Source organism: Nerophis ophidion, linkage group LG14 (genome assembly GCF_033978795.1).
Source record: "Nerophis ophidion isolate RoL-2023_Sa linkage group LG14, RoL_Noph_v1.0, whole genome shotgun sequence".
Classification (NCBI taxonomy): Eukaryota; Metazoa; Chordata; class Actinopteri; order Syngnathiformes; family Syngnathidae; genus Nerophis; species Nerophis ophidion.
The window spans coordinates 8,317,666-8,340,646 of record NC_084624.1 but is presented as its reverse complement, the minus strand read 5'-3'; the positions used below and the strand labels follow the sequence as shown (position 1 = coordinate 8,340,646).

General features: G+C 44.7%; 1 protein-coding gene across 1 annotated transcript in view; it reads right to left on the bottom strand.

Annotated features, from left to right (window-relative positions):
• clstn2a (calsyntenin 2a) overlaps nt 1-22,981 on the bottom strand; it is a 376,557-nt gene that overhangs the window by 231,520 nt on the left and 122,056 nt on the right. Inside the window, exon 2 of the mRNA XM_061919775.1 lies at nt 17,458-17,580. Within this exon, the coding sequence (XP_061775759.1) occupies nt 17,458-17,580 (123 nt within the window). The remainder of the gene's footprint in view (nt 1-17,457; nt 17,581-22,981) is intronic.

Below are 22,981 nucleotides of genomic sequence, written 5' to 3'. Positions count from 1 at the left end.
TTTTAGAATGCGTTTGGTAATTTACCAGTCCAGCCGAGTTCGGAATACATTTTCCTCCAAACGAGTTTGACACCCCTGATGTAGAATAAACTTATAAGGAGCAGGGAAGCGAGGAAAAAGCAGACCACTCCATGATGTAAACATAGACAGACAGGAAGTGACCATGTCGTCGCTATAAATAGTCAGTCTGTGTTAACACTTATAATAACAATATCACTAATACTTGTTAATATTCAAGTCACCAAATGTAAATGGACTATTGTTGACGCTTTTTGAATGAATTTTTTACAAACTTTACGGGCGAAATAGTGGAGTTCGCTGTGTTTTGATTTGCTTTTCAGAATTGGAACTAGAATGAACCGATTTTATCTTATTATTCATTTCATCTTCTGATAGATTTAAAATTCAAACCAACATTTAAGTGTAAAAAAAACCCAACATGATGATTTGTACATTTTTAGAATGTGTTTGGTAATTTACCAGTCCAGCCTAGTTCGGAATACATTTTACTCCAAACGAGTTTGACACCCCTGATGTAGAATAAACTTATAGGGAGCAGGGAAGCGAGGAAAGAGCAGACCACTCCATGATGTAAACATAGACACACAGGAAGTGACCACGTCGTCGCTATAAATAGTCAGTCTGTGTTAGCACTTATAATAACAATATCACTAATACTTGTTAATATTCAAGTCACCAAATGTAAATGGACTATTGTTGGCGCTTTTTGAATGAATTTTTTACAAACTTTACGGGCGGAATAGTGGAGTTTGCTGTGTTTTGATTTGCTTTTCAGAATTGGAACTAGAATGAACCGATTTTTATATTATTATTTATTTCATCTTTTGATAAACCAAAAATTCAACCCAACGTTTGAGTGTAAAAAATACCCCAACATGATGATTTGTACATTTTTAGAATGTGTTTGGTAATTTACCAGTCCAGCCTAGTTCGGAATACATTTTCCTCCAAACGAGTTTGACACCCCTGATGTAGAATAAACTTATAAGGAGCAGGGAAGCGAAGAAAAAGCAGATGACTCCATGATGTAAACATAGACACACAGGAAGTGACCACATCATCGCTTTAAATAGTATAATAACAATATCACTAATACTTGTTAATATTCAAGTCACCAAATGTAATTTGAGAACTTTTTGAATGCCTATTTATCGGATTGTATGGGCGGGATAGTAAAGCTCCCTGTCAGCAGACTTTTATTTACGTTTATTAAGTATTTAGAATGCATTAAAGAAAAATCTAACCGTCATGTCTCTCTTAATGATTGTGAACGAGAGGTAAAATTCCAGTTCCCCTTTCAAAGAGGAAAAGATGCACTGGTAGAGGGCCTCAGAACGAAAGGGGGGGAAAGTCGTTACCGAGCCTTGTCTGGGTTCTCCGGCAGCAATTAATGTGGAGCCAGAAGGCCACACCTCTGCAGTAAAACAAAAGCAGGATTGATGCGGGTGTCTGTAACGCCCAAGTGAGCACAGGGGCTGGCTGGGAACAAGTGGAACAAAGACGAGAAGAATCGGGAGTCCGGGAGGAGAAAGTGTGTGTCAACCCGGATACATTGGGACGCAGCTTCACTTGTTTTGTTTCATCTCCGTGGTGAAAGGTTTCCTTCACCGGGCATTTAGGGAAAGAAATACAGGGTTTTTCCACCAGAATTGACCTTTACCATTCAGCAAACAAGGCGTTAATCATGGAGGGGCGGGCGGGGGACTATCAAGTGGTTTTATTGTTGTATGGAACCCTCTGCATGTGTGCTTATGTTACATCTCCAGCGTAGCACTTCATTGGAGGTGCGAGGACACTTCTGCCTTTGTCAAGGTCAGCCATGTTCCGACTGCGAAGGAGTAAATAACCTCAACCGCAATGCAACACAAACATGTGAGGAACACAAAGTCCAATACCCCTTCTCGGGATTAATAGCAACCATTTTGGCCGTAACGAGCTTTTTAGGTGCCAAAAAAGGCTTTTTGTTTGCCTTGGAGTCTCAATCATTGTTCTAATTATAACCGTAATGGCCGTCTCATTGTCAGCTGGGCAATGTTCGCCTCTTGTGATAGAGCGTAATCATCGTCTAAGAGCATCGTCTTCGGCCTCACACGCCAACACACCCTCCCTGGCACATCGGATGTCTGCCATGCTGCCAGGCAACTAAAGTTCTCAACAGAAAATAAATGAAAAAAGGTGTTTATCCAGATATCCGAAAGTCATATTATCCATCCATCCATGAATCCATCTTCTTCCGCTTATCCAAGGTCGGTTCGCGGGGGCAACAGCCTAAGCAGGGAAGCCCAGACTTCCCTCTCCCCAGCCACTTCATCCAGCTCCTCCCAGGGGATCCCGAGGCGTTCCCAGGCCAGCCGGGAGACATAGTCTTCCCAACGTGTCCTGTGTCTTCCCCGTGGCCTCCTACCGGTTGGACGTGCCCAAAACTGTTCGGGTGGCATCCTGACCAGATGCCCGAATCACCTCATTTGGCTCCTCTCCATGTGGAGGAGCAGCGGCTTTACTTTGAGTTCCTCCCGGATGACAGAACTTCTCACCCTATCTCTAAGGAAGAGAGATGAAACTCATTTGGGCCGCTTGTACCCGGGATCTTGTCCTTTTGGTCATAACCCAAAGCTCATGACCATAGGTGAGGATGGGAACGTAGGTCGAGCGGTAAATTGAGAGCTTTGCCTTCCGGCTCAGCTCCTTCTTCGACCACCACGGATCATTACAGCGTCCGCATTACTGAAGACGCCGCACCGATTCGCCTGTTGAACTCACCATCCACTCGTGAACAAGACTCCGAGGTACTTGAACTCCTCCACTTGGGGCAGGGTCTCCTCCCCAACCCGGAGATGGCCCTCCGCCCTTTTCCGGACGAGAACCATGGACTCGGACTTGGAGGTGCTGATTCTTATCCCAGTCGCTTCACACTCGGCTGCGAACCGATCCAGTGAGAGCTGAAAATCCTGGCCAGTTGATGCCATTAAGACCACATCATCTGCAAAAAACAGAGACCTAATCCTGCAGCCACCAAAACGGATCCCCTCAACACCCTGACTGCGCATACAAATTCTGTCCATAAAAGTTATAAACAGAATCGGTGACAAAGGGCAGGCTTGGCGGAGTGGTCATATTGTGATTTTTTTTTTCCATGTTCACGAGTGGGGGAAGAATGGATCGTGAGATCGACAGGCGGATCGGTGCGGAGTCTTCAGTAATGCGGACGTTGTACCGATCCGTTGTGGTGAAGAAGGAGCTGAGCTGGAAGGCAAAGCTCTCAATTTACCGGTCGATCTACGTTCCCATCCTCACCTATGGTCAAGAGCTTTGGGTTATGACCAAAAGGACAAGATCCCGGGTACAAGTGGCCAAAATGAATTTCCTCCGCCGGGTGGCGGGGCTCTCCCTTAGAGATAGGGTGAGAAGTTCTGCCATCCGGGAGGAACTCAAAGTAAAGCCGCTGCTCCTTCACATCGAGAGGAGCCAGATGAGGTGGTTCGGGCATCCGGTCAGGATGCCACCCGAACGCCTCCCTAGAGAGGTGTTTAGGGCACGTCCAGCCGGTAGGAGGCCACGGGGAAGACCCAGGACACGTTGGGAAGACTATGTCTCCCGGCTGGCCTGGGAACGCCTCGGGATCCCCCGGGAAGAGCTAGACGAAGTGGCTGGGGAGAGGGAAGTCTGGGTTTCCCTGCTTAGGCTGTTGCCCCCGCGACCCGACCTCGGATAAGCGGAAGAAGATGGATGGATGTAAAACATTTCCTTGTGTTTTACACAACATGTAATGGTGGTTCTTTGGTCAAAATTATGCATAGATTATGTAAAATGGTAAATGGTCTCCACTTATATAGCGCTTTACTACACCTGGAATGATGCCTTTGAATTATGTTTTGACCCCCGGTTCAGAGTTTGACCAGCTCCACTCCCTCTTTCTCTCTTGCGCTCACCCTCTCTAAGAGTTAAAGTTAAAGTACCAATGATTGACCGTTGATGACCCATGACTGCTGCGCCAGGTCCACTACCAACTAGATTGTGAAGTGTGCGGACTACACAACAGTAGTGGGACTCATCCGTGACAACGACGACATGCACTACAGGAAGGAGGTGAAACATCTGGTTGACTGGTGCAGAACCAACAACCTGGTCCTGAACGTCAACAAGACCAAGGAGATCAACTTCGACTTCAGGAAGCCCCAGTCCAGCCACGCTCCACTCTTCATCAACAGAACAGCGGTGGAGATGGTAAGCAGCACCAAGTTCCTGAGGGTGCAGATAACTGACAGTATGACCTGTTCCCTACACACCGGAGCTCTTGTAAGAAGAGCTCCGGCACCTTTTGCGTGGGATGAAAAGAGCACAGCTCCCTCCCCCCATTCTCAGCACATTCTACAGAGGCACTATAGAAAGCCTACTGACCAACTGCATCTCTGTCTGGACTAGATTCTGCAGTGCCTCAGAGTGGCAGTCTCTGCAGAGGGTGGTGAGGACGGCGGAAAAGATAATCAAGACTCCTCTTCCTCCTATCCAGGAGATCGCAAAAAGCCGCTGCCTGACCAGGGCTCAGAAAATCTGCAGAAACTCCTGCCACCCCCACCAAGGACTGTTTTCATTGCTGGACTCTAGAAAGAGGTTCCGCAGCCTCCGTAGCAGAACCTTCAGCTTCTTCCCTTAGACCATAAAACTCGTGAACGAATTATAATAATCCCATTTGACCCATCGCCCTTGATCACCCCCTGGGAGGTGAGGGGAACAGTGAGCAACAGCGATGTCCGCGCCCCGGGAATCATTTTTGGTGATTTAACCCCCAATTCCAACCCTTAATGCTGAGTGCAAAGCAGGGAGGTAATGGGTCCCATTTTTATGGTCTTTGGTATGACTCGGCCGGGGTTTGAACTCCCAACCTGCTGATCTCAGGATGGACACTCTAACCACTAGGCCACTTCTCCCTTTGGTCTTTGCAGATCCTGCATCTGATTTAGCCCAATCAACTGTAAAAGGTTATGAGCTGGAAAGTCCAGGACCTCAGCCTCTGCTCTGACACTGCTCGGCTGGACTCGGTCCTGCTTGGCTTCAGTCTTGTTTTCGCAGATTTATATAAGCTTTGTTTTTTGCAAAGGATACTTTCTTTCGGTTAACTCACTTTTGTTATATTAAATATTCCTTCTGTGCACTTTTGACTTCAGTTTCGACTACTGTAAAAGCTATGCATCACATTCTCCCATTCACACACTGATGGCGGAAGCTGCCATGCAAGGTGCTAACCATGACTCATCAGAAGCAAGGATGAAGTGTCTTGCCCAAGGACACACCGGCCGTGACTAGGTTGGTAGAAGGTGGGGACTGAACCAGGAACCCTCACGTTGCTGGCACCGCCACTCTACCAACTGCACGGCCTGGCGGCAACAACGTTAAATCCGCTTTATTATCTCCAAGCCGCTTTCTGACCGTCTCTTCAGAATGCGCCGTTTTGTGGATGGTCTTATTTAAGGGACAAATTCCAGACGTCCCATAAAAACTAAATAAGTCCTAATTCACAGGAAGGGTCGACGGAGGAGTCACGTGGCGGCGAGTTGAACACTGCAGCAGCGAGCGGCCACAGAAAAAACACATTCATGGCCAATGAGGATGCAGACATGAGCGGTACGCTAGCAGCCAAAAAGGTCCATGCCTGGGTGTTGGGCATTGCTGCTGATGGTGCGGAGGGTGTCCTTTAAAAGGGCCACACTCTTGGCCAATGAGGGGGGGGCATGCGGGCGGCTTGCGGGCGGAAGTTGGGCGCTTGTGAGGCAGGCAAGCATGTGGTCGCAAAGGCTGCAGGACTCGATGCGAAGCTGGAGCTAACTTCAAGGCTGGATGTGGCGTCATGGGTCGACGGCAGACTCACTAGAGAGGATGGTTGCGTCGGCGGAAGACCGACTGGAGAGGATGGTGGCGTTGGCGGAAGACCCACTGGAGAGGATGGTGGCGTCGGCGGAAGACCCACTGGAGAGGCTGATGGGGTTGGGGGAAGACTCACTGGAGAAGATGGTGGCGTTGGCGGAAGACTCACTGCAGAGGATGGTGGCATAAGTGGAAGACCGACTGGAGAGGATGGTGGCATTGGCGGAAGACTCACTGGAGAGGCTGATGGGGTTGGGGGAACACTCACTGCAGAGGATGGTGGCGTCGGCGGAAGACTCACTGCAGAGGATGGTGGCATAAGTGGAAGACCGACTGGAGAGGATGGTGGCGTTGGCGGCAAACTCACTGGAGAGGATGGTGGCGTTGGCGGCAAACCCACTGGAGAGGATGGTGCAGTTGGTGACAAACTCACTGGAGAGGATGGTGCCGTTGGCGGCAAACTCACTGGAGAGGATGGTGGCGTTGGCGGCAAATCACTGGAGAGGATGGTGGCGTTGGAGACAAACTTACTGGAGAGGATAGTGGCATCGGCGGAAGACTCACTGGAGAGGATGGTGGCGTTGGCAGCAAACTCACTGGAGAGGATAGTGGAATCGGCGGAAGACTCACTGGAGAGGATGGTGGCGTTGGCGGCAAACTCACTGGAGAGGATGGTGGAGTTGGTGGCAAACTCACTGGAGAGGATGGTGGCGTTGGCGGTGAACTAACTGGAGAGGATAGTGGAATCGGCGGAAGACTCACTGGAGAGGATGGTGGCGTTGGCGGCAAACTCACTGGAGAGGATGGTGGAGTTGGTGGCAAACTCACTGGAGAGGATGGTGGCGTTGGCGGCAAACTTACTGGAGAGGATAGTGGCATCGGCGGAAGACTCAATGGAGAGGATGGTGGCGTTGGCAGCAAACTCACTGGAGAGGATGGTGGCGTTGGCGGCAAACTTACTGGAGAGGATAGTGGCATTGGCGGAAAACTCACTGGAGAAGATGGTGGCGTTGGCGGCAAATTCACTGGAGAGGATAGTGGCATTGGTGGCAAACTTACTGGAGAGGATAGTGGCATCGGCGGAAGACTCACTGGAGAGGATGGTGGTGTTGGCGGAAGACTCACTGGAGAGGATGGTGGCGTGAGCGGGAGACTCACTAGAGAGAATGGTGGCATCAGCGGAAGAACCACTGGAGAGGATGGTGGAGTCAGCAGAAGAACCACTGGAGAGGATGGTGGCGTCAGGTGGGCTGGGCGTAACACAGGGTGCGTCGGCAGGGCTGGGCGTAGAGTAGGACGTAGGACTGGCGGAAGAGGCCGTGCCGGAGGTTGCAGATTGGGTTGAGCAGGCATCAAAGCTGGAGCCGGAAGTGAAGCTTCAGCTGTTAGCGCCCCACACTGGTAGAGAGGCAGGAGGCTATCTCAAAGGAAGGAGCTCTGCTTCCCTAGCTGCACGGCTGCCAGCACTATTTGGGTTAACCCCTAACTCTTAGGGCGCATACCCCGGCTGCCAGAGGCTCTACCAGAGACCAAAGTTCCAGGCCACGTGGTAAGGAAGGGTCGGAAATTAGGGCCGTGTCTCTGTGGGCGGAGGTGGGGCTGCAAATGTATTGTTTGATGCATTCTATCTGCAATAAGTCGTATTTGTGCCTGATTGTCATGAAGAATGGGATGGGTTGCAAGCTCAATTACTACAAATGGAATAGGAGCAGGTGGAGCCAGCGAGTGAGCAGAGGCTGAGGTCTCCCTGAGCTGAAAAACCCCCAACTTCCAAAACTCACTGACTGTGATCTATTGAATTTATCCATGTCAATTCATCCTGTGAAAGTGCCAAGGTGACTAATGGAACTCAAGCTCCGTGAAGCTAAGAATAGGAAAGCTGTGTCAGTGTGTGTGTGTGTGTGTGTGTGTGTGTGTGTGTGTGTGTGTGTGTATGACTTGTGTGTGCAAAATTTTCAACGCAGCGGCGCCTCCAAAGTCAAACGTGTAGTTTGAAAAATAACTCGAGGACTGACTGGCACCAGCTGGCTATGTTAAATGCTAACGTGAAAACAAGAGACGTTCACATATTTCCTCATTAAACAAAATAATGTATCCTGACGGAGATAGATATCTACATATATCCATATTTAATAGTTATTTCTTTTTAAACTCTAGTCATATTTGGAATAGCTAGTGTTCCATCCTGTACTCTTTTTTTATCTTTTCTTTATCTCATGACCGATGGTACACTGTAGACTACCTTGAGCTTGGAACGTAAGGAGTAGCCATAACTCCATTATTATTTCTCCCTGTCCCAGGCTTAGGAGAAGAAGAGATATGGGGATTCGCTCTGTATTAGTGTCTTGAAAAAGAAAGGACTTCCGTAGTGTTTTCAGATCAATTTAGGCGTTGCAAATTAAATGTGTTGTTCCTGAGGTTGGTCTCTCCAAAGCTTTGGAATAAATGTCAAAATACCTATTCTGTCTGAGTTTCATTTAAAATCTTGAAAAAGAAAGGACTTCCGTAGTGTTTTCAGATCAACTTAGGCGATGCAAATTAAATGTGTTGTTCCTGAGGTTGGTCTCTCCAAAGCTTTGGAATAAATGTCAAAATACCTATTCTGTCTGAGTTTCATTTAAAATCATCTTATGTGTCGCCAAAAGAACTTGGGGTTGACCAGCAACTTAAATTCCCTCAGAGGAACATCTGGTCCAAACGCAACAATCCCAATCTTGAGTTGTATTAACACAACCGTCTAAGCAACTAAGGTATAAACATTGATCCTACACACTCTTAGTCTGGGTGAGCAGGGATTAGGAGAAGAAAGGGTTAATATGGTGCCTTCAAGGACCGCTGAACAGTAGGACACAAGACCTGCCAGAGATACTGAATGACAATAGATTTTATAAACACTTTTTATTAAAATACTTTTTCAACTACCAACAAATATTCAAAACCATAAACAAGTAGCCATTGAAATAGATAAAATAGGAAAACTAAAACACGGGCAAGGAAAACACGCAAATTAGTGGGTTTTATTTTGAATTTTTCAAAACTTGGTGGAAATATTTCACTGTGTGTTTAAGTCAGGAGTCGGCAACCTGCAGCTCTTTTTAGTACAAAGCATTTAGCATTTACTGGAAATGGAAAAACGGTTCCACATTGTTTGCGGTAGCACAGTGTCCAGAATTTAAAAAATAAATAAAATTGTGCTAATGTTTTTTCATTTACAGTACTATGTGGCAAAAACTACTTAAAAGATTTAGAGTAAAAATCAGGCGACTGAGCTGCCAGTTTTTTCCCATAAAAAACACACGTACTGTTATTCCATTTATAGTAATATGTTGTAAAAAAATTAAAAAATTAAAAAAGATTAATAAAACTACCGTGTATTTCACAGTAAAATTCTGGTGACGTAGTTGCCATTTTTTTTCAGTAACAAAATATATGTTGTAAAAAAAATTCTGTATATTTTACAGTAAAATTCTGTTGACTTAGTTGCCAGTTTCCGTCTGCATTGAGTCAGATACAGGTGTACCAGTGTCCGCATTGAGTCAGATACAGGTGTATTAATGTCTGCATTGAGTCAGATACAGGTGTATTAATGTCTGCATTGAGTCAGATACAGGTGTATTAGTGTCTGCATTGAGTCAGATACAGGTGTATTAGTGTCTGCATTGAGTCAGATACAGGTGTATTAGTGTCTGGAATGAGTCAGATACAGGTGTATTAGTGTCTGCATTGAGTCAGATACAGGTGTATAAGTGTCTGCATTGAGTCAGATACAGGTGTATAAGTGTCTGCATTGAGTCAGATACACTGTTTGCATTGAGTCAGATACAGGTGTATTAGTGTCTGCATTCAGTCAGATACAGGTGTATTAGTGTCTGCATTGAGTCAGATACAGGTGTATTAGTGTCTGCATTGAGTCAGATACAAGTGTACTAGTGTCCGCATTGAGTCAGATACAGGTGTATAAGTGTCTGCATTGAGTCAGATACAGTGTCTGCATTGAGTCGGATACAGGTGTGTTAGTGTCTGCATTGAGTCAGATACAGGTGTATTAGTGTCTGCATTGAGTCAGATACAGGTGTATTAGTGTCTGCATTGAGTCAGATACAGGTGTATTAGTGTCTGCATTGAGTCAGATACACTGTTTGCATTGAGTCAGATACAGGTGTATTAGTGTCTGCATTGAGTCAGATACAGGTGTATTAGTGTCTGCATTGAGTCAGATACAGGTGTACTAGTGTCTGCATTGAGTCAGATACAGGTGTATTAGTGTCTGCATTGAGTCAGATACAGGTGTATTAGTGTCCGCATTGAGTCAGATACAGGTGTATTAGTGTCTGCATTGAGTCAGATACAGGTGTATTAGTGTCTGCATTGAGTCAGATACAGGTGTATTAGTGTCTGCATTGAGTCAGATACAGGTGTATTAGTGTCTGCATTGAGTCAGATACAGGTGTATTAGTGTCTGCATTGAGTCAGATACAGGTGTATTAGTGTCTGCATTGAGTCAGATACAAGTGTACTAGTGTCCGCACTGAGTCAGATACAGGTGTATAAGTGTCTGCATTGAGTCAGATACAGTGTCTGCATTGAGTCAGATACAGGTGTGTTAGTGTCTGCATTGAGTCATATACAGGTGTATTAGTGTCTGCATTGAGTCAGATACAGGTGTATAAGTGTCTGCATTGAGTCAGATACAGGTGTATTAGTGTCTGCAATGAGTCAGATAAAGGTGTATTAGTGTCTGCATTGAGTCAGATACAGTGTCTGCATTGAGTCAGATACAGGTGTGTTAGTGTCTGCATTGAGTCATATACAGGTGTATTAGTGTCTGCATTGAGTCAGATACAGTGTCTGCATTGAGTCAGATACAGGTGTGTTAGTGTCTGCATTGAGTCATATACAGGTGTATTAGTGTCTGCATTGAGTCAGATACAGGTGTATAAGTGTCTGCCTTGAGTCAGATACAGGTGTATTAGTGTCTGCAATGAGTCAGATAAAGGTGTATTAGTGTCTGCATTGAGTCAGATACAGGTGTATAAGTGTCTGCATTGAGTCAGATACAGGCGTATAAGTGTCTGCATTGAGTCAGATACACTGTTTGCATTGAGTCAGATACAGGTGTATTAGTGTCCGCATTGAGTCAGATACAGGTGTATAAGTGTCTGCATTGAGTCAGATACAGTGTCTGCATTGAGTCAGATACAGGTGTATAAGTGTCTGCATTGAGTCAGATACAGTGTCTGCATTGAGTCAGATACAGGTGTGTTAGTGTCTGCATTGAGTCAGATACAGGTGTATTAGTGTCTGCATTGAGTCAGATACACTGTTTGTATTGAGTCAGATACAGGTGTATTAGTGTCTGCATTGAGTCAGATACAGGTGTATTAGTGTCTGCATTGAGTCAGATACAGGTGTATTAGTGTCTGCATTGAGTCAGATACAGGTGTATTAGTGTCTGCATTGAGTCAGATACAGGTGTACTAGTGTCCGCATTGAGTCAGATACAGGTGTATTAGTGTCTGCATTGAGTCAGATACAGGTGTATTAGTGTCTGCATTGAGTCAGATACAGGTGTATTAGTGTCTGCATTGAGTCAGATACAGGTGTATTAGTGTCTGGAATGAGTCAGATACAGGTGTATTAGTGTCTGCATTGAGTCAGATACAGGTGTATAAGTGTCTGCATTGAGTCAGATACAGGTGTATAAGTGTCTGCATTGAGTCAGATACACTGTTTGCATTGAGTCAGATACAGGTGTATTAGTGTCTGCATTCAGTCAGATACAGGTGTATTAGTGTCTGCATTGAGTCAGATACAGGTGTATTAGTGTCTGCATTGAGTCAGATACAAGTGTACTAGTGTCCGCATTGAGTCAGATACAGGTGTATAAGTGTCTGCATTGAGTCAGATACAGTGTCTGCATTGAGTCGGATACAGGTGTGTTAGTGTCTGCATTGAGTCAGATACAGGTGTATTAGTGTCTGCATTGAGTCAGATACAGGTGTATTAGTGTCTGCATTGAGTCAGATACAGGTGTATTAGTGTCTGCATTGAGTCAGATACACTGTTTGCATTGAGTCAGATACAGGTGTATTAGTGTCTGCATTGAGTCAGATACAGGTGTATAAGTGTCTGCATTGAGTCAGATACAGGTGTATTAGTGTCTGCATTGAGTCAGATACAGGTGTATTAGTGTCTGCATTGAGTCAGATACAGGTGTATTAGTGTCTGCATTGAGTCAGATACAGGTGTATTAGTGTCTGCATTGAGTCAGATACAGGTGTACTAGTGTCTGCATTGAGTCAGATACAGGTGTATTAGTGTCTGCATTGAGTCAGATACAGGTGTATTAGTGTCCGCATTGAGTCAGATACAGGTGTATTAGTGTCTGCATTGAGTCAGATACAGGTGTATTAGTGTCTGCATTGAGTCAGATACAGGTGTATTAGTGTCTGCATTGAGTCAGATACAGGTGTATTAGTGTCTGCATTGAGTCAGATACAGGTGTATTAGTGTCTGCATTGAGTCAGATACAGGTGTATTAGTGTCTGCATTGAGTCAGATACAAGTGTACTAGTGTCCGCACTGAGTCAGATACAGGTGTATAAGTGTCTGCATTGAGTCAGATACAGTGTCTGCATTGAGTCAGATACAGGTGTGTTAGTGTCTGCATTGAGTCATATACAGGTGTATTAGTGTCTGCATTGAGTCAGATACAGGTGTATAAGTGTCTGCATTGAGTCAGATACAGGTGTATTAGTGTCTGCAATGAGTCAGATACAGGTGTATTAGTGTCTGCATTGAGTCAGATACAGGTGTATTAGTGTCTGCATTGAGTCAGATACAGGTGTATAAGTGTCTGCCTTGAGTCAGATACAGGTGTATTAGTGTCTGCAATGAGTCAGATAAAGGTGTATTAGTGTCTGCATTGAGTCAGATACAGGTGTATAAGTGTCTGCATTGAGTCAGATACAGGCGTATAAGTGTCTGCATTGAGTCAGATACACTGTTTGCATTGAGTCAGATACAGGTGTATTAGTGTCCGCATTGAGTCAGATACAGGTGTATAAGTGTCTGCATTGAGTCAGATACAGTGTCTGCATTGAGTCAGATACAGGTGTATAAGTGTCTGCATTGAGTCAGATACAGTGTCTGCATTGAGTCAGATACAGGTGTGTTAGTGTCTGCATTGAGTCAGATACAGGTGTATTAGTGTCTGCATTGAGTCAGATACACTGTTTGTATTGAGTCAGATACAGGTGTATTAGTGTCTGCATTGAGTCAGATACAGGTGTATTAGTGTCTGCATTGAGTCAGATACAGGTGTATTAGTGTCTGCATTGAGTCAGATACAGGTGTATTAGTGTCTGCATTGAGTCAGATACAGGTGTACTAGTGTCCGCATTGAGTCAGATACAGGTGTATTAGTGTCCGCATTGAGTCAGATACAGGTGTATTAGTGTCTGCATTTAGTCAGATACAGGTGTATTAGTGTCTGCATTGAGTCAGATACAGGTGTATTAATGTCTGCAATGAGTCAGATACAGGTGTATTAGTGTCTGCATTGAGTCAGATACAAGTGTACTAGTGTCCGCATTGAGTCAGATACAGGTGTATAAGTGTCTGCATTGAGTCAGATACAGGTGTGTTAGTGTCTGCATTGAGTCAGATACAGGTGTATTAGTGTCTGCATTGAGTCAGATACAAGTGTACTAGTGTCCGCATTGAGTCAGATACAGGTGTATAAGTGTCTGCATTGAGTCAGATACAAGTGTACTAGTGTCCGCATTGAGTCAGATACAGGTGTATAAGTGTCTGCATTGAGTCAGATACAGTGTCTGCATTGAGTCAGATACAGGTGTGTTAGTGTCTGCATTGAGTCAGATACAGGTGTATTAGTGTCTGCATTGAGTCAGATACAGGTGTATTAGTGTCTGCATTGAGTCAGATACAGGTGTATTAGTGTCTGCATTGAGTCAGATACAGGTGTATTAGTGTCTGCATTGAGTCAGATACAGGTGTATTAGTGTCTGCATTGAGTCAGATACAGGTGTATTAGTGTCTGCATTGAGTGAGATACAGGGTCTGCATTGAGTCAGATGCAGGTGTATTAGTGTCTGCATTGAGTCAGATACAGGTGTATTAGTGTCTGCATTGAGTCTGATACAGGTGTATTAGTGTCTGCATTGAGTCAGATACAGGTGTACTAGTGTCCGCATTGAGTCAGATACAGGTGTACTAGTGTCCGCATTGAGTCAGATACAGGTGTACTAGTGTCCGCATTGAGTCAGATACAGGTGTACTAGTGTCCGCAGTGAGTCAGATACAGGTGTATTAGTGTCTGCATTGAGTGAGATACAGTGTCTGCATTGAGTCAGATGCAGGTGTATTAGTGTCTGCATTGAGTCAGATACAGGTGTATTAGTGACTGCATTGAGTCAGATACAGGTGTATTAGTGTCTGCATTGAGTCAGATACAGGTGTATTAGTGTCTGCATTGAGTCAGATACAGTGTCTGCATTGAGTCAGATACAGGTGTATTAGTGTCTGCATTGAGTCAGATACAGGTGTATTATTGTCTGCATTGAGTGAGATACAGGTGTATTAGTTTTTGCATTGAGTCAGATACAGGTGTATTAATGGCTGCATTGAGTCAGATACAGGTGTATTAGTGTCTGCATTGAGTCAGATACAGGTGTATTAGTGTCTGCATTGAGTCAGATACAGGTGTATTAGTGTCTGCATTGAGTCAGATACAGGTGTATTAGTGTCTGCATTGAGTCAGATACAGTGTCTGCATTGAGTCAGATACAGGTGTATTAGTGTCTGCATTGAGTCAGATACAGGTGTATTATTGTCTGCATTGAGTGAGATACAGGTGTATTAGTTTTTGCATTGAGTCAGATACAGGTGTATTAATGGCTGCATTGAGTCAGATACAGGTGTATTAATGTCTGCATTGAGTCAGATACAGGTGTATTAGTGTCTGCATTGAGTCAGATACAGGTGTATTAGTGTCTGCATGGATTCAGATACAGGTGTACTAGTGTCTGCATTGAGTCAGATACAGGTGTATTAGTGTCTGCATTGAGTCAGATACAGGTGTATTAGTGTCGGCATTGAGTCAGATACAGGTGTATTAGTGTCTGCATTGAGTGAGATACAGGGTCTGCATTGAGTCAGATACAGGTGTATTAGTGTCTGCATTGTGTCAGATACAGGTGTATTAGTGTCTGCTTTGAGTCAGATACAGGTGTATTAGTGTCTGCATTGAGTCAGATACAGGTGTATTAGTGTCAGATACAGGTGTATTAGTGTCTGCATTGAGTGAGATACAGTGTCTGCATTGAGTCAGATGCAGGTGTATTAGTGTCTGCATTGAGTCAGATACAGTGTCTGCATTGAGTCAGATACAGGTGTATTAGTGTCTGCATTGAGTCAGATACAGGTGTATTAGTGTCTGCATTGAGTCAGATACAGGTGTATTAGTGTCTGCATGGATTCAGATACAGGTGTACTAGTGTCTGCATTGAGTCAGATACAGGTGTATTAGTGTCTGCATTGAGTCAGATACAAGTGTATTAGTGTCGGCATTGAGTCAGATACAGGTGTATTAGTGTCTGCATTGAGTGAGATACAGGGTCTGCATTGAGTCAGATACAGGTGTATTAGTGTCTGCATTGTGTCAGATACAGGTGTATTAGTGTCTGCTTTGAGTCAGATACAGGTGTATTAGTGTCTGCATTGAGTCAGATACAGGTGTATTAGTGTCAGATACAGGTGTATTAGTGTCTGCATTGAGTGAGATACAGTGTCTGCATTGAGTCAGATGCAGGTGTATTAGTGTCTGCATTGAGTCAGATACAGTGTCTGCATTGAGTCAGATACAGGTGTATTAGTGTCTGCATTGAGTCAGATACAGGTGTATTAGTGTCTGCATTGAGTCTGATACAGGTGTATTAGTGTCTGCATTGAGTCAGATACAGGTGTACTAGTGTCCGCATTGAGTCAGATACAGGTGTACTAGTGTCCGCATTGAGTCAGATACAGGTGTACTAGTGCCCGCATTGAGTCAGATACAGGTGTACTAGTGTCCGCATTGAGTCAGATACAGGTGTATTAGTGTCTGCATTGAGTGAGATACAGTGTCTGCATTGAGTCAGATGCAGGTGTATTAGTGTCTGCATTGAGTCAGATACAGGTGTATTAGTGTCTGCATTGAGTCAGATACAGGTGTATTAGTGTCTGCATTGAGTCAGATACAGTGTCTGCATTGAGTCAGATACAGGTGTATTAGTGTCTGCATTGAGTCAGATACAGGTGTATTAGTGTCTGCATTGAGTCAGATACAGGTGTATTATTGTCTGCATTGAGTGAGATACAGGTGTATTAGTTTTTGCATTGAGTCAGATACAGGTGTATTAATGGCTGCATTGAGTCAGATACAGGTGTATTAATGTCTGCATTGAGTCAGATACAGGTGTATTAATGTCTGCATTGAGTCAGATACAGGTGTATTAGTGTCTGCATTGAGTCAGATACAGGTGTATTAGTGTCTGCATTGATTCAGATACAGGTGTACTAGTGTCTGCATTGAGTCAGATACAGGTGTATTAGTGTCTGCATTGAGTCAGATACAGGTGTATTAGTGTCTGCATTGAGTCAGATACAGGTGTACTAGTGTCTGCATTGAGTCAGATACAGGTGTATAAGTGTCTGCATTGAGTCAGATACAGGTGTATTAGTGTCTGCATTGAGTCAGATACAGGTGTATTAGTGTCTGCATTGAGTCAGATACAGGTGTATTAGTGTCTGCATTGAGTCAGATACAGGTGTATTAGTGACTGCATTGAGTCAGATACAGGTGTATTAGTGTCTGCATTGAGTCAGATACAGGTGTATTAGTGTCTGCATTGAGTCAGATACAGGTGTATTAGTGTCTGCATTGATTCAGATACAGGTGTACTAGTGTCTGCATTGAGTCAGATACAGGTGTATTAGTGTCTGCATTGAGTCAGATACAGGTGTATTAGTGTCTGCATTGAGTCAGATACAGGTGTATTAGTGTCTGCATTGAGTCAGATACAGGTGTATTAGTGCCTGCATTGAGTCAGATACAGGATTACTAGTGTCCGCATTGAGTCAGATACAGGATTACTAGTGTCCGCATTGAGTCAGATACAGGTGTATTAGTGTCTGCATTGAGTCAGATACAGGTGTATTAGTGACTGCATTGAGTCAGATACAGGTGTATTAGTGTCTGCATTGAGTCAGATACAGGTGTATTAGTGTCTGCATTGAGTCAGATACAGGTGTATTAGTGTCTGCTTTGAGTCAGATACAGGTGTATTAGTGTCTGCATTGAGTCAGATACAGGTGTATTAGTGTCCGCATTGAGTCAGATACAGGTGTATTAGTGCCTGCATTGAGTCAGATACAGGATTACTAGTGTCCGCATTGAGTCAGATACAGGTGTATTAGTGTCTGCATTGAGTCAGATACAGGTGTATTAGTGTCTGCATTGAGTCAGATACAGGTGTACTAGGGTCTGCATGCAGCCAGGTGTGCCTTCCCTACCTGCAAATGGAACCGGGGCGTCCTTATCGAGGGCCACAAGGGGTGGGTCCAGCAGCACGGTGTCCATGTTCTCTGTGATCACGCCATGGTAGGAAGCTTCTATCCACGGTTTGTGCTTGTTGACTGCGGGAGAAGAAGAAGAAGAAGAAAAAGAAGAAGAAGAAGAAGAAGAAGAAAATTATATTAATCCTTTCTCTTCCTGTTTAAAGTCTCACTCGGATGCACATTTCAATTTAAAGCAAGGATTGTTTTTGTGATCCATGTTTCCTTCCACCATGGCGTCATCTGGAGGGAAGGAAGGAAGCATCGACCCTTCTGTGATTAAGCTCTTTTACCTTTATAAAGTCCTCAAAAAAAGAGAGAAGCTTGTTAAAAGAATATTGATTGGTGTCAGATTACTTTCGTTTAGAGCTCTGCCTTGTATCCTGGGAGACGCGCACCAACCCTCAATAAAACTAAATAATAAAGAAGAACCCAACTTGTTTTGCTCACTATCTCCTGCACCAGTGAACTGATATGAACTCAAATTGACAACAATAAACGTGTAATGCACTAATGAATTTTCCAATACAGGAACAGCAACTTGTTTACTAACTATTGGGAAAAGAAGCGTGACTTGAAAAAGGCATTGAGGTGTTCATGGAGGGGGGCGCGGCCTGCGGACCTGCAGCGAAGCGGGATGTGCCAGGACCGGCGTGTGGATGGCCCAGCTGGGCATGGTTATCTAATCTACCTGTCGCTCTGTTAAAGGGCAGCAGCCGGGGAGGAGAGAGGTGTTGGCGTTGGAGCGAGAGACAACTATCAATCAATCAATCAATCAATGTTTATTTATATAGCCCCAAATCACAAATGTCTCAAAAGGACTGCACAAATCATTACGACTACAACATCCTCGGAAGAACCCACAAAAGGGCAAGGAAAACTCACACCCAGTGGGCAGGGAGAATTCACATCCAGTGGGACGCCAGTGACAATGCTGACTATAAGAAACCTTGGAGAGGACCTCAGATGTGGGCAACCCCCCCGCCCCCTCTAGGGGGCCGAAAGCAATGGATGTCGAGCGGGTCTAACATGATACTGTGAAAGTTCAATCCATAGTGCCTCCAACACAGCCGTGAGAGTTCAGTTCAAAGCGGATCCAAGACAGCAGCGAGAGTCCCGTCCACAGGAAACCATCCCAAGCGGAGGCGGATCAGCAGCGTAGAGATGTCCCCAACCCATACACAGGCGAGCGGTCCATCCTGGGTCTCAACTCTGGACAGCCAGTACTTCATCCATGGTCATCGGACGGGACCCCCTCCACAAGGGAGGGGGGGACATAGGAGAAAGAAAAGAAGCGGCAGATCAACTGGTCTAAAAAGGAGGTCTATTTAAAGGCTAGAGTATACAAATGAGTTTTAAGGTGAGACTTAAATGCTTCTACTGAGGTAGCATCTCGAACTGTTACCGGGAGGGCATTCCAGAGTACTGCAGCCCGAACGGAAAACGCTCTATAGCCGGCAGACTTTATTTGGGCTCTAGGAATCACTAATAAGCCGGAGTCTTTTGAACGCAGATTTCTTGCCGGGACATATGGTACAATACAATCGGCAAGATAGACTGGAGCTAGACCGTGTAGTATTTTATACGTAAGTAGTAAAACCTTAAAGTCACATCTTAAGTGCACAGGAAGCCAGTGCAGGTGAGCCAGTACAGGCGTAATGTGATCAAACTTTCTTGTTCTTGTCAAAAGTCTAGCAGCCGCATTTTGTACCAACTGTAATCTTTTAATGCTAGACATGGGGAGACCCGAAAATAATACGTTACAGTAATCGAGACGAGGCGTAACAAACGCATGGATAATGATCTCGGCGTCTTTAGTGGACAAAAATGGAGCGAATTTTAGCGATATTACGGAGATGAAAGAAGGCCGTTTTAGTAACGCTTTTAATGTGTGCCTCAAAGGAGAGAGTTGGGTGGAAGATAATACCCAGATTTTTTACCGAGTCACCTTGTTTTATTATTTGGTTGTCAAATGTTAAAGTTGTATTATTAAATAGAGGTCGGTGTCTAGCAGGACCGATAATCAGCATTTCCGTTTTTTGGGCGTTAAGTTGCAAAAAGTTAGCGGACATCCATTGTTTAATTTCATTAAGACACGCCTCCAACTGACTACAGTTCGGCGTGTTGGTCAGCTTTAGGGGCATGTAGAGTTGGGTGTCATCAGCATAGCAGTGAAAGCTAATACCGTATTTGCGTATGACGTCACCTCTCCAAGGTTTCTCGTAGTCAGCATTGTCACTGGCGTCCCACTGGGTGTGAGTTTTCCTTGCCCTTTTGTGGGTTCTTCCGAGGATGTCGTAGTCGTAATGATTTGTGCAGTCCTTTGAGACATTTGTGATTTGGGGCTATATAAATAAACATTGATTGATTGATTAATCAGACATTATTGCAAAGTTTTGTCCCTAAAAGAGATTTATCGGCCTCCAGACACGCTTTTTTTTTTCTCTAAATGTGGCCCCCCAGTCAAAATGATTGCCCAGGTTTGTTGTAAACAAACACCCCCTGGTTCATATGTGAAGAAACGGGGCTATGACCTCGGTGAATTCACTTAAACTGACACTTTCTGGCAGGTAAAAACCTTCAGATGTGGACTTTTTAACGGCTCACACGTTCAAAGTTCAATTAAATATCAATCAATCATCAATCAATGTTTACTTATATAGCCCTAAATCACTAGTGTCTCAAAGGGCTGCACAAACCACTACGACATCCTCGGTAGGCCCACATAAGGGCAAGGAAAACTCACACCCAGTGGGACGTCGGTGACAATGATGACTATGAGAACCTTGGAGAGGAGGAAAGCAATGGATGTCGAGCGGGTCTAACATGATACTGTGAAAGTTCAATCCATAATGGATCCAACACAGTCGCGAGAGTCCAGTCCAAAGCGGATCCAACACAGCAGCGAGAGTCCCGTCCACAGCGGAGCCAGCAGGAAACCATCCCAAGCGGAGGCGGATCAGCAGCGCAGAGATGTCCCCAGCCGATACACAGGCAAGCAGTACATGGCCACCGGATTGGACCGGACCCCCTCCACAAGGGAGAGTGGGACATGGAAGAAAAAGAAAAGAAACGGCAGATCAACTGGTCTAAAAAGGGAGTCTATTTAAAGGCTAGAGTATACAAATGAGTTTTAAATATGATTGACATAAGAGCCCGACCCTCAAGCGCTCTCATCTGAGCTTTTTCCAAATCCAAGTTCTCCCCTTCTGGCACACAGAGCGGAAAGAAACCACGGCACAAATGAGATCGAGGCCCCCGGATGATCTGGAGATTATCAGCGATCACATAATTACTGACGGGGTGGATTAAATGTTCTCCCACTTTGGCCTCAACACAATCTTGCATGTGGACAAGAGAACGTATGCTCAGTGGAGCTTTAAGGCCACGGAACAAGAACAAATCCACATTGATTGCACAGATAGTCTTCTGTTAACTACAACTTCTTTACATTCTTGCAGTTTATGCATAAAGTAAACCAACCTTTTTGAAAGCAAGAGCTACTAATGATCTATTGCTAACGATGGATTCTGATGCGTCATCTATGTTGCTGCTCCTCGATCTTAGCGCTGCTTTCGATACCGTCGATCATATTTTATTAGAGCGTATCAAAACACGAATTGGTATGTCAGACTCAGCCCTGTCTTGGTTTAACTCTTATCTTACTGATAGGATGCAGTGCGTCTCCCATAACAATGTGACCTCGGACTATGTTAAGGTAACGTGTGGAGTTCCCCAGGGTTCGGTCCTTGGCCCTGCACTCTTCAGCATGTACATGCTGCCGCTAGGTGACGTCATACGCAAATACGGTGTTAGCTTTCACTGCTATGCTGATGACACCCAACTCTACATGCCCCTAAAGCTGACCAACATGCCGGATTGTAGTCAGCTGGAGGCGTGTCTTAATGAAATTAAACAATGGATGTCCACTAACTTTTTGCAACTTAACGCCAAAAAAACGGAAATGCTGATTATCGGTCCTGCTAGACACCGACCTCTATTTAATAATACAACTTTAACATTTGACAACCAAATAATAAAACAAGGTGACTCTGTAAAAAATCTGGGTATTATCTTCGACCCAACTCTCTCCTTTGAGGCACACATTAAAAGCGTTACTAAAACGGCCTTCTTTCATCTCCGTAATATCGCTAAAATTCGCTCCATTTTGTCCACTAAAGACGCCGAGATCATTATCCATGTGTTTGTTACGCCTCGTCTCGATTACTGTAACGTATTATTTTCGGGTCCCCCCATGTCTAGCATTAAAAGATTACAGTTGGTACAAAATGCGGCTGCTAGACTTTTGACAAGAACAAGAAAGTTTGATCATATTACGCCTGTACTGGCTCACCTGCACTGGCTTCCTGTGCACTTAAGATGTGACTTTAAGGTTTTACTAATTACGTATAAAATACTACACGGTCTAGCTCCAGCCTATCTTGCCGATTGTATTGTACCATATGTCCCGGCAAGAAATCTGCGTTCAAAAGACTCCGGCTTATTAGTGATTCCTAGAGCCCAAAAAAAGTCTGCGGGCTATAGAGCGTTTTCCGTTCGGGCTCCAGTACTCTGGAATGCCCTCCCGGTAACAGTTCGAGATGCTACCTCAGTAGAAGCATTTAAGTCTCACCTTAAAACTCATCTGTATACTCTAGCCTTTAAATAGACCTCCTTTTTAGTTGATCTGCCGCTTCTTTTCTTTCTCCTATGTCCCCCCCTCCCTTGTGGAGGGGGTCCGGTCCGATGACCATGGATGAAGTACTGGCTGTCCAGAGTCGAGACCCAGGATGGACCGCTTGTCGGGACCCAGGATGGACCGCTCGCCTGTATCGGTTGGGGACATCTCTACGCTGCTGATCCGCCTCCGCTTAAGATGGTCTCCTGTGGACGGGACTCTCGCTGCTGTCTTGGATCCGCTTGAACTGAACTCTCGCGGCTGTGTTGGAGCCACTATGGATTGAACTTTCACAGTATCATGTTAGACCCGCTCGACATCCATTGCTTTCGGCCCCCTAGAGGGGGCGGGGGGGTTGCCCACATCTGAGGTCCTCTCCAAGGTTTCTCATAGTCATCATTGTCACTGGCGTCCCACTGGATGTGAATTCTCCCTGCCCACTGGGTGTGAGTTTTCCTTGCCCTTTTGTGGGTTCTTCCGAGGATGTCGTAGTCGTAATGATTTGTGCAGTCCTTTGAGACATTTGTGATTTGGGGCTATATAAATAAACATTGATTGATTGATTGATGACTTCTTGGGTACTGATTAATGGGAAGGGCTACCAGTTTGATACACACTTAAATAAATTGCCAGAAATAGCCAATTTGCTCAATTTACCTTTAATAAATATATATATATATATATATATATATATATATATATATATATATATATATATATATAAAAAAAATGGGTATTTCTGTCTCTCATTCCGTCGTACATTTTTTTCCTTTTACGGAAGGTATTTTGTAGAGAATAAATGAT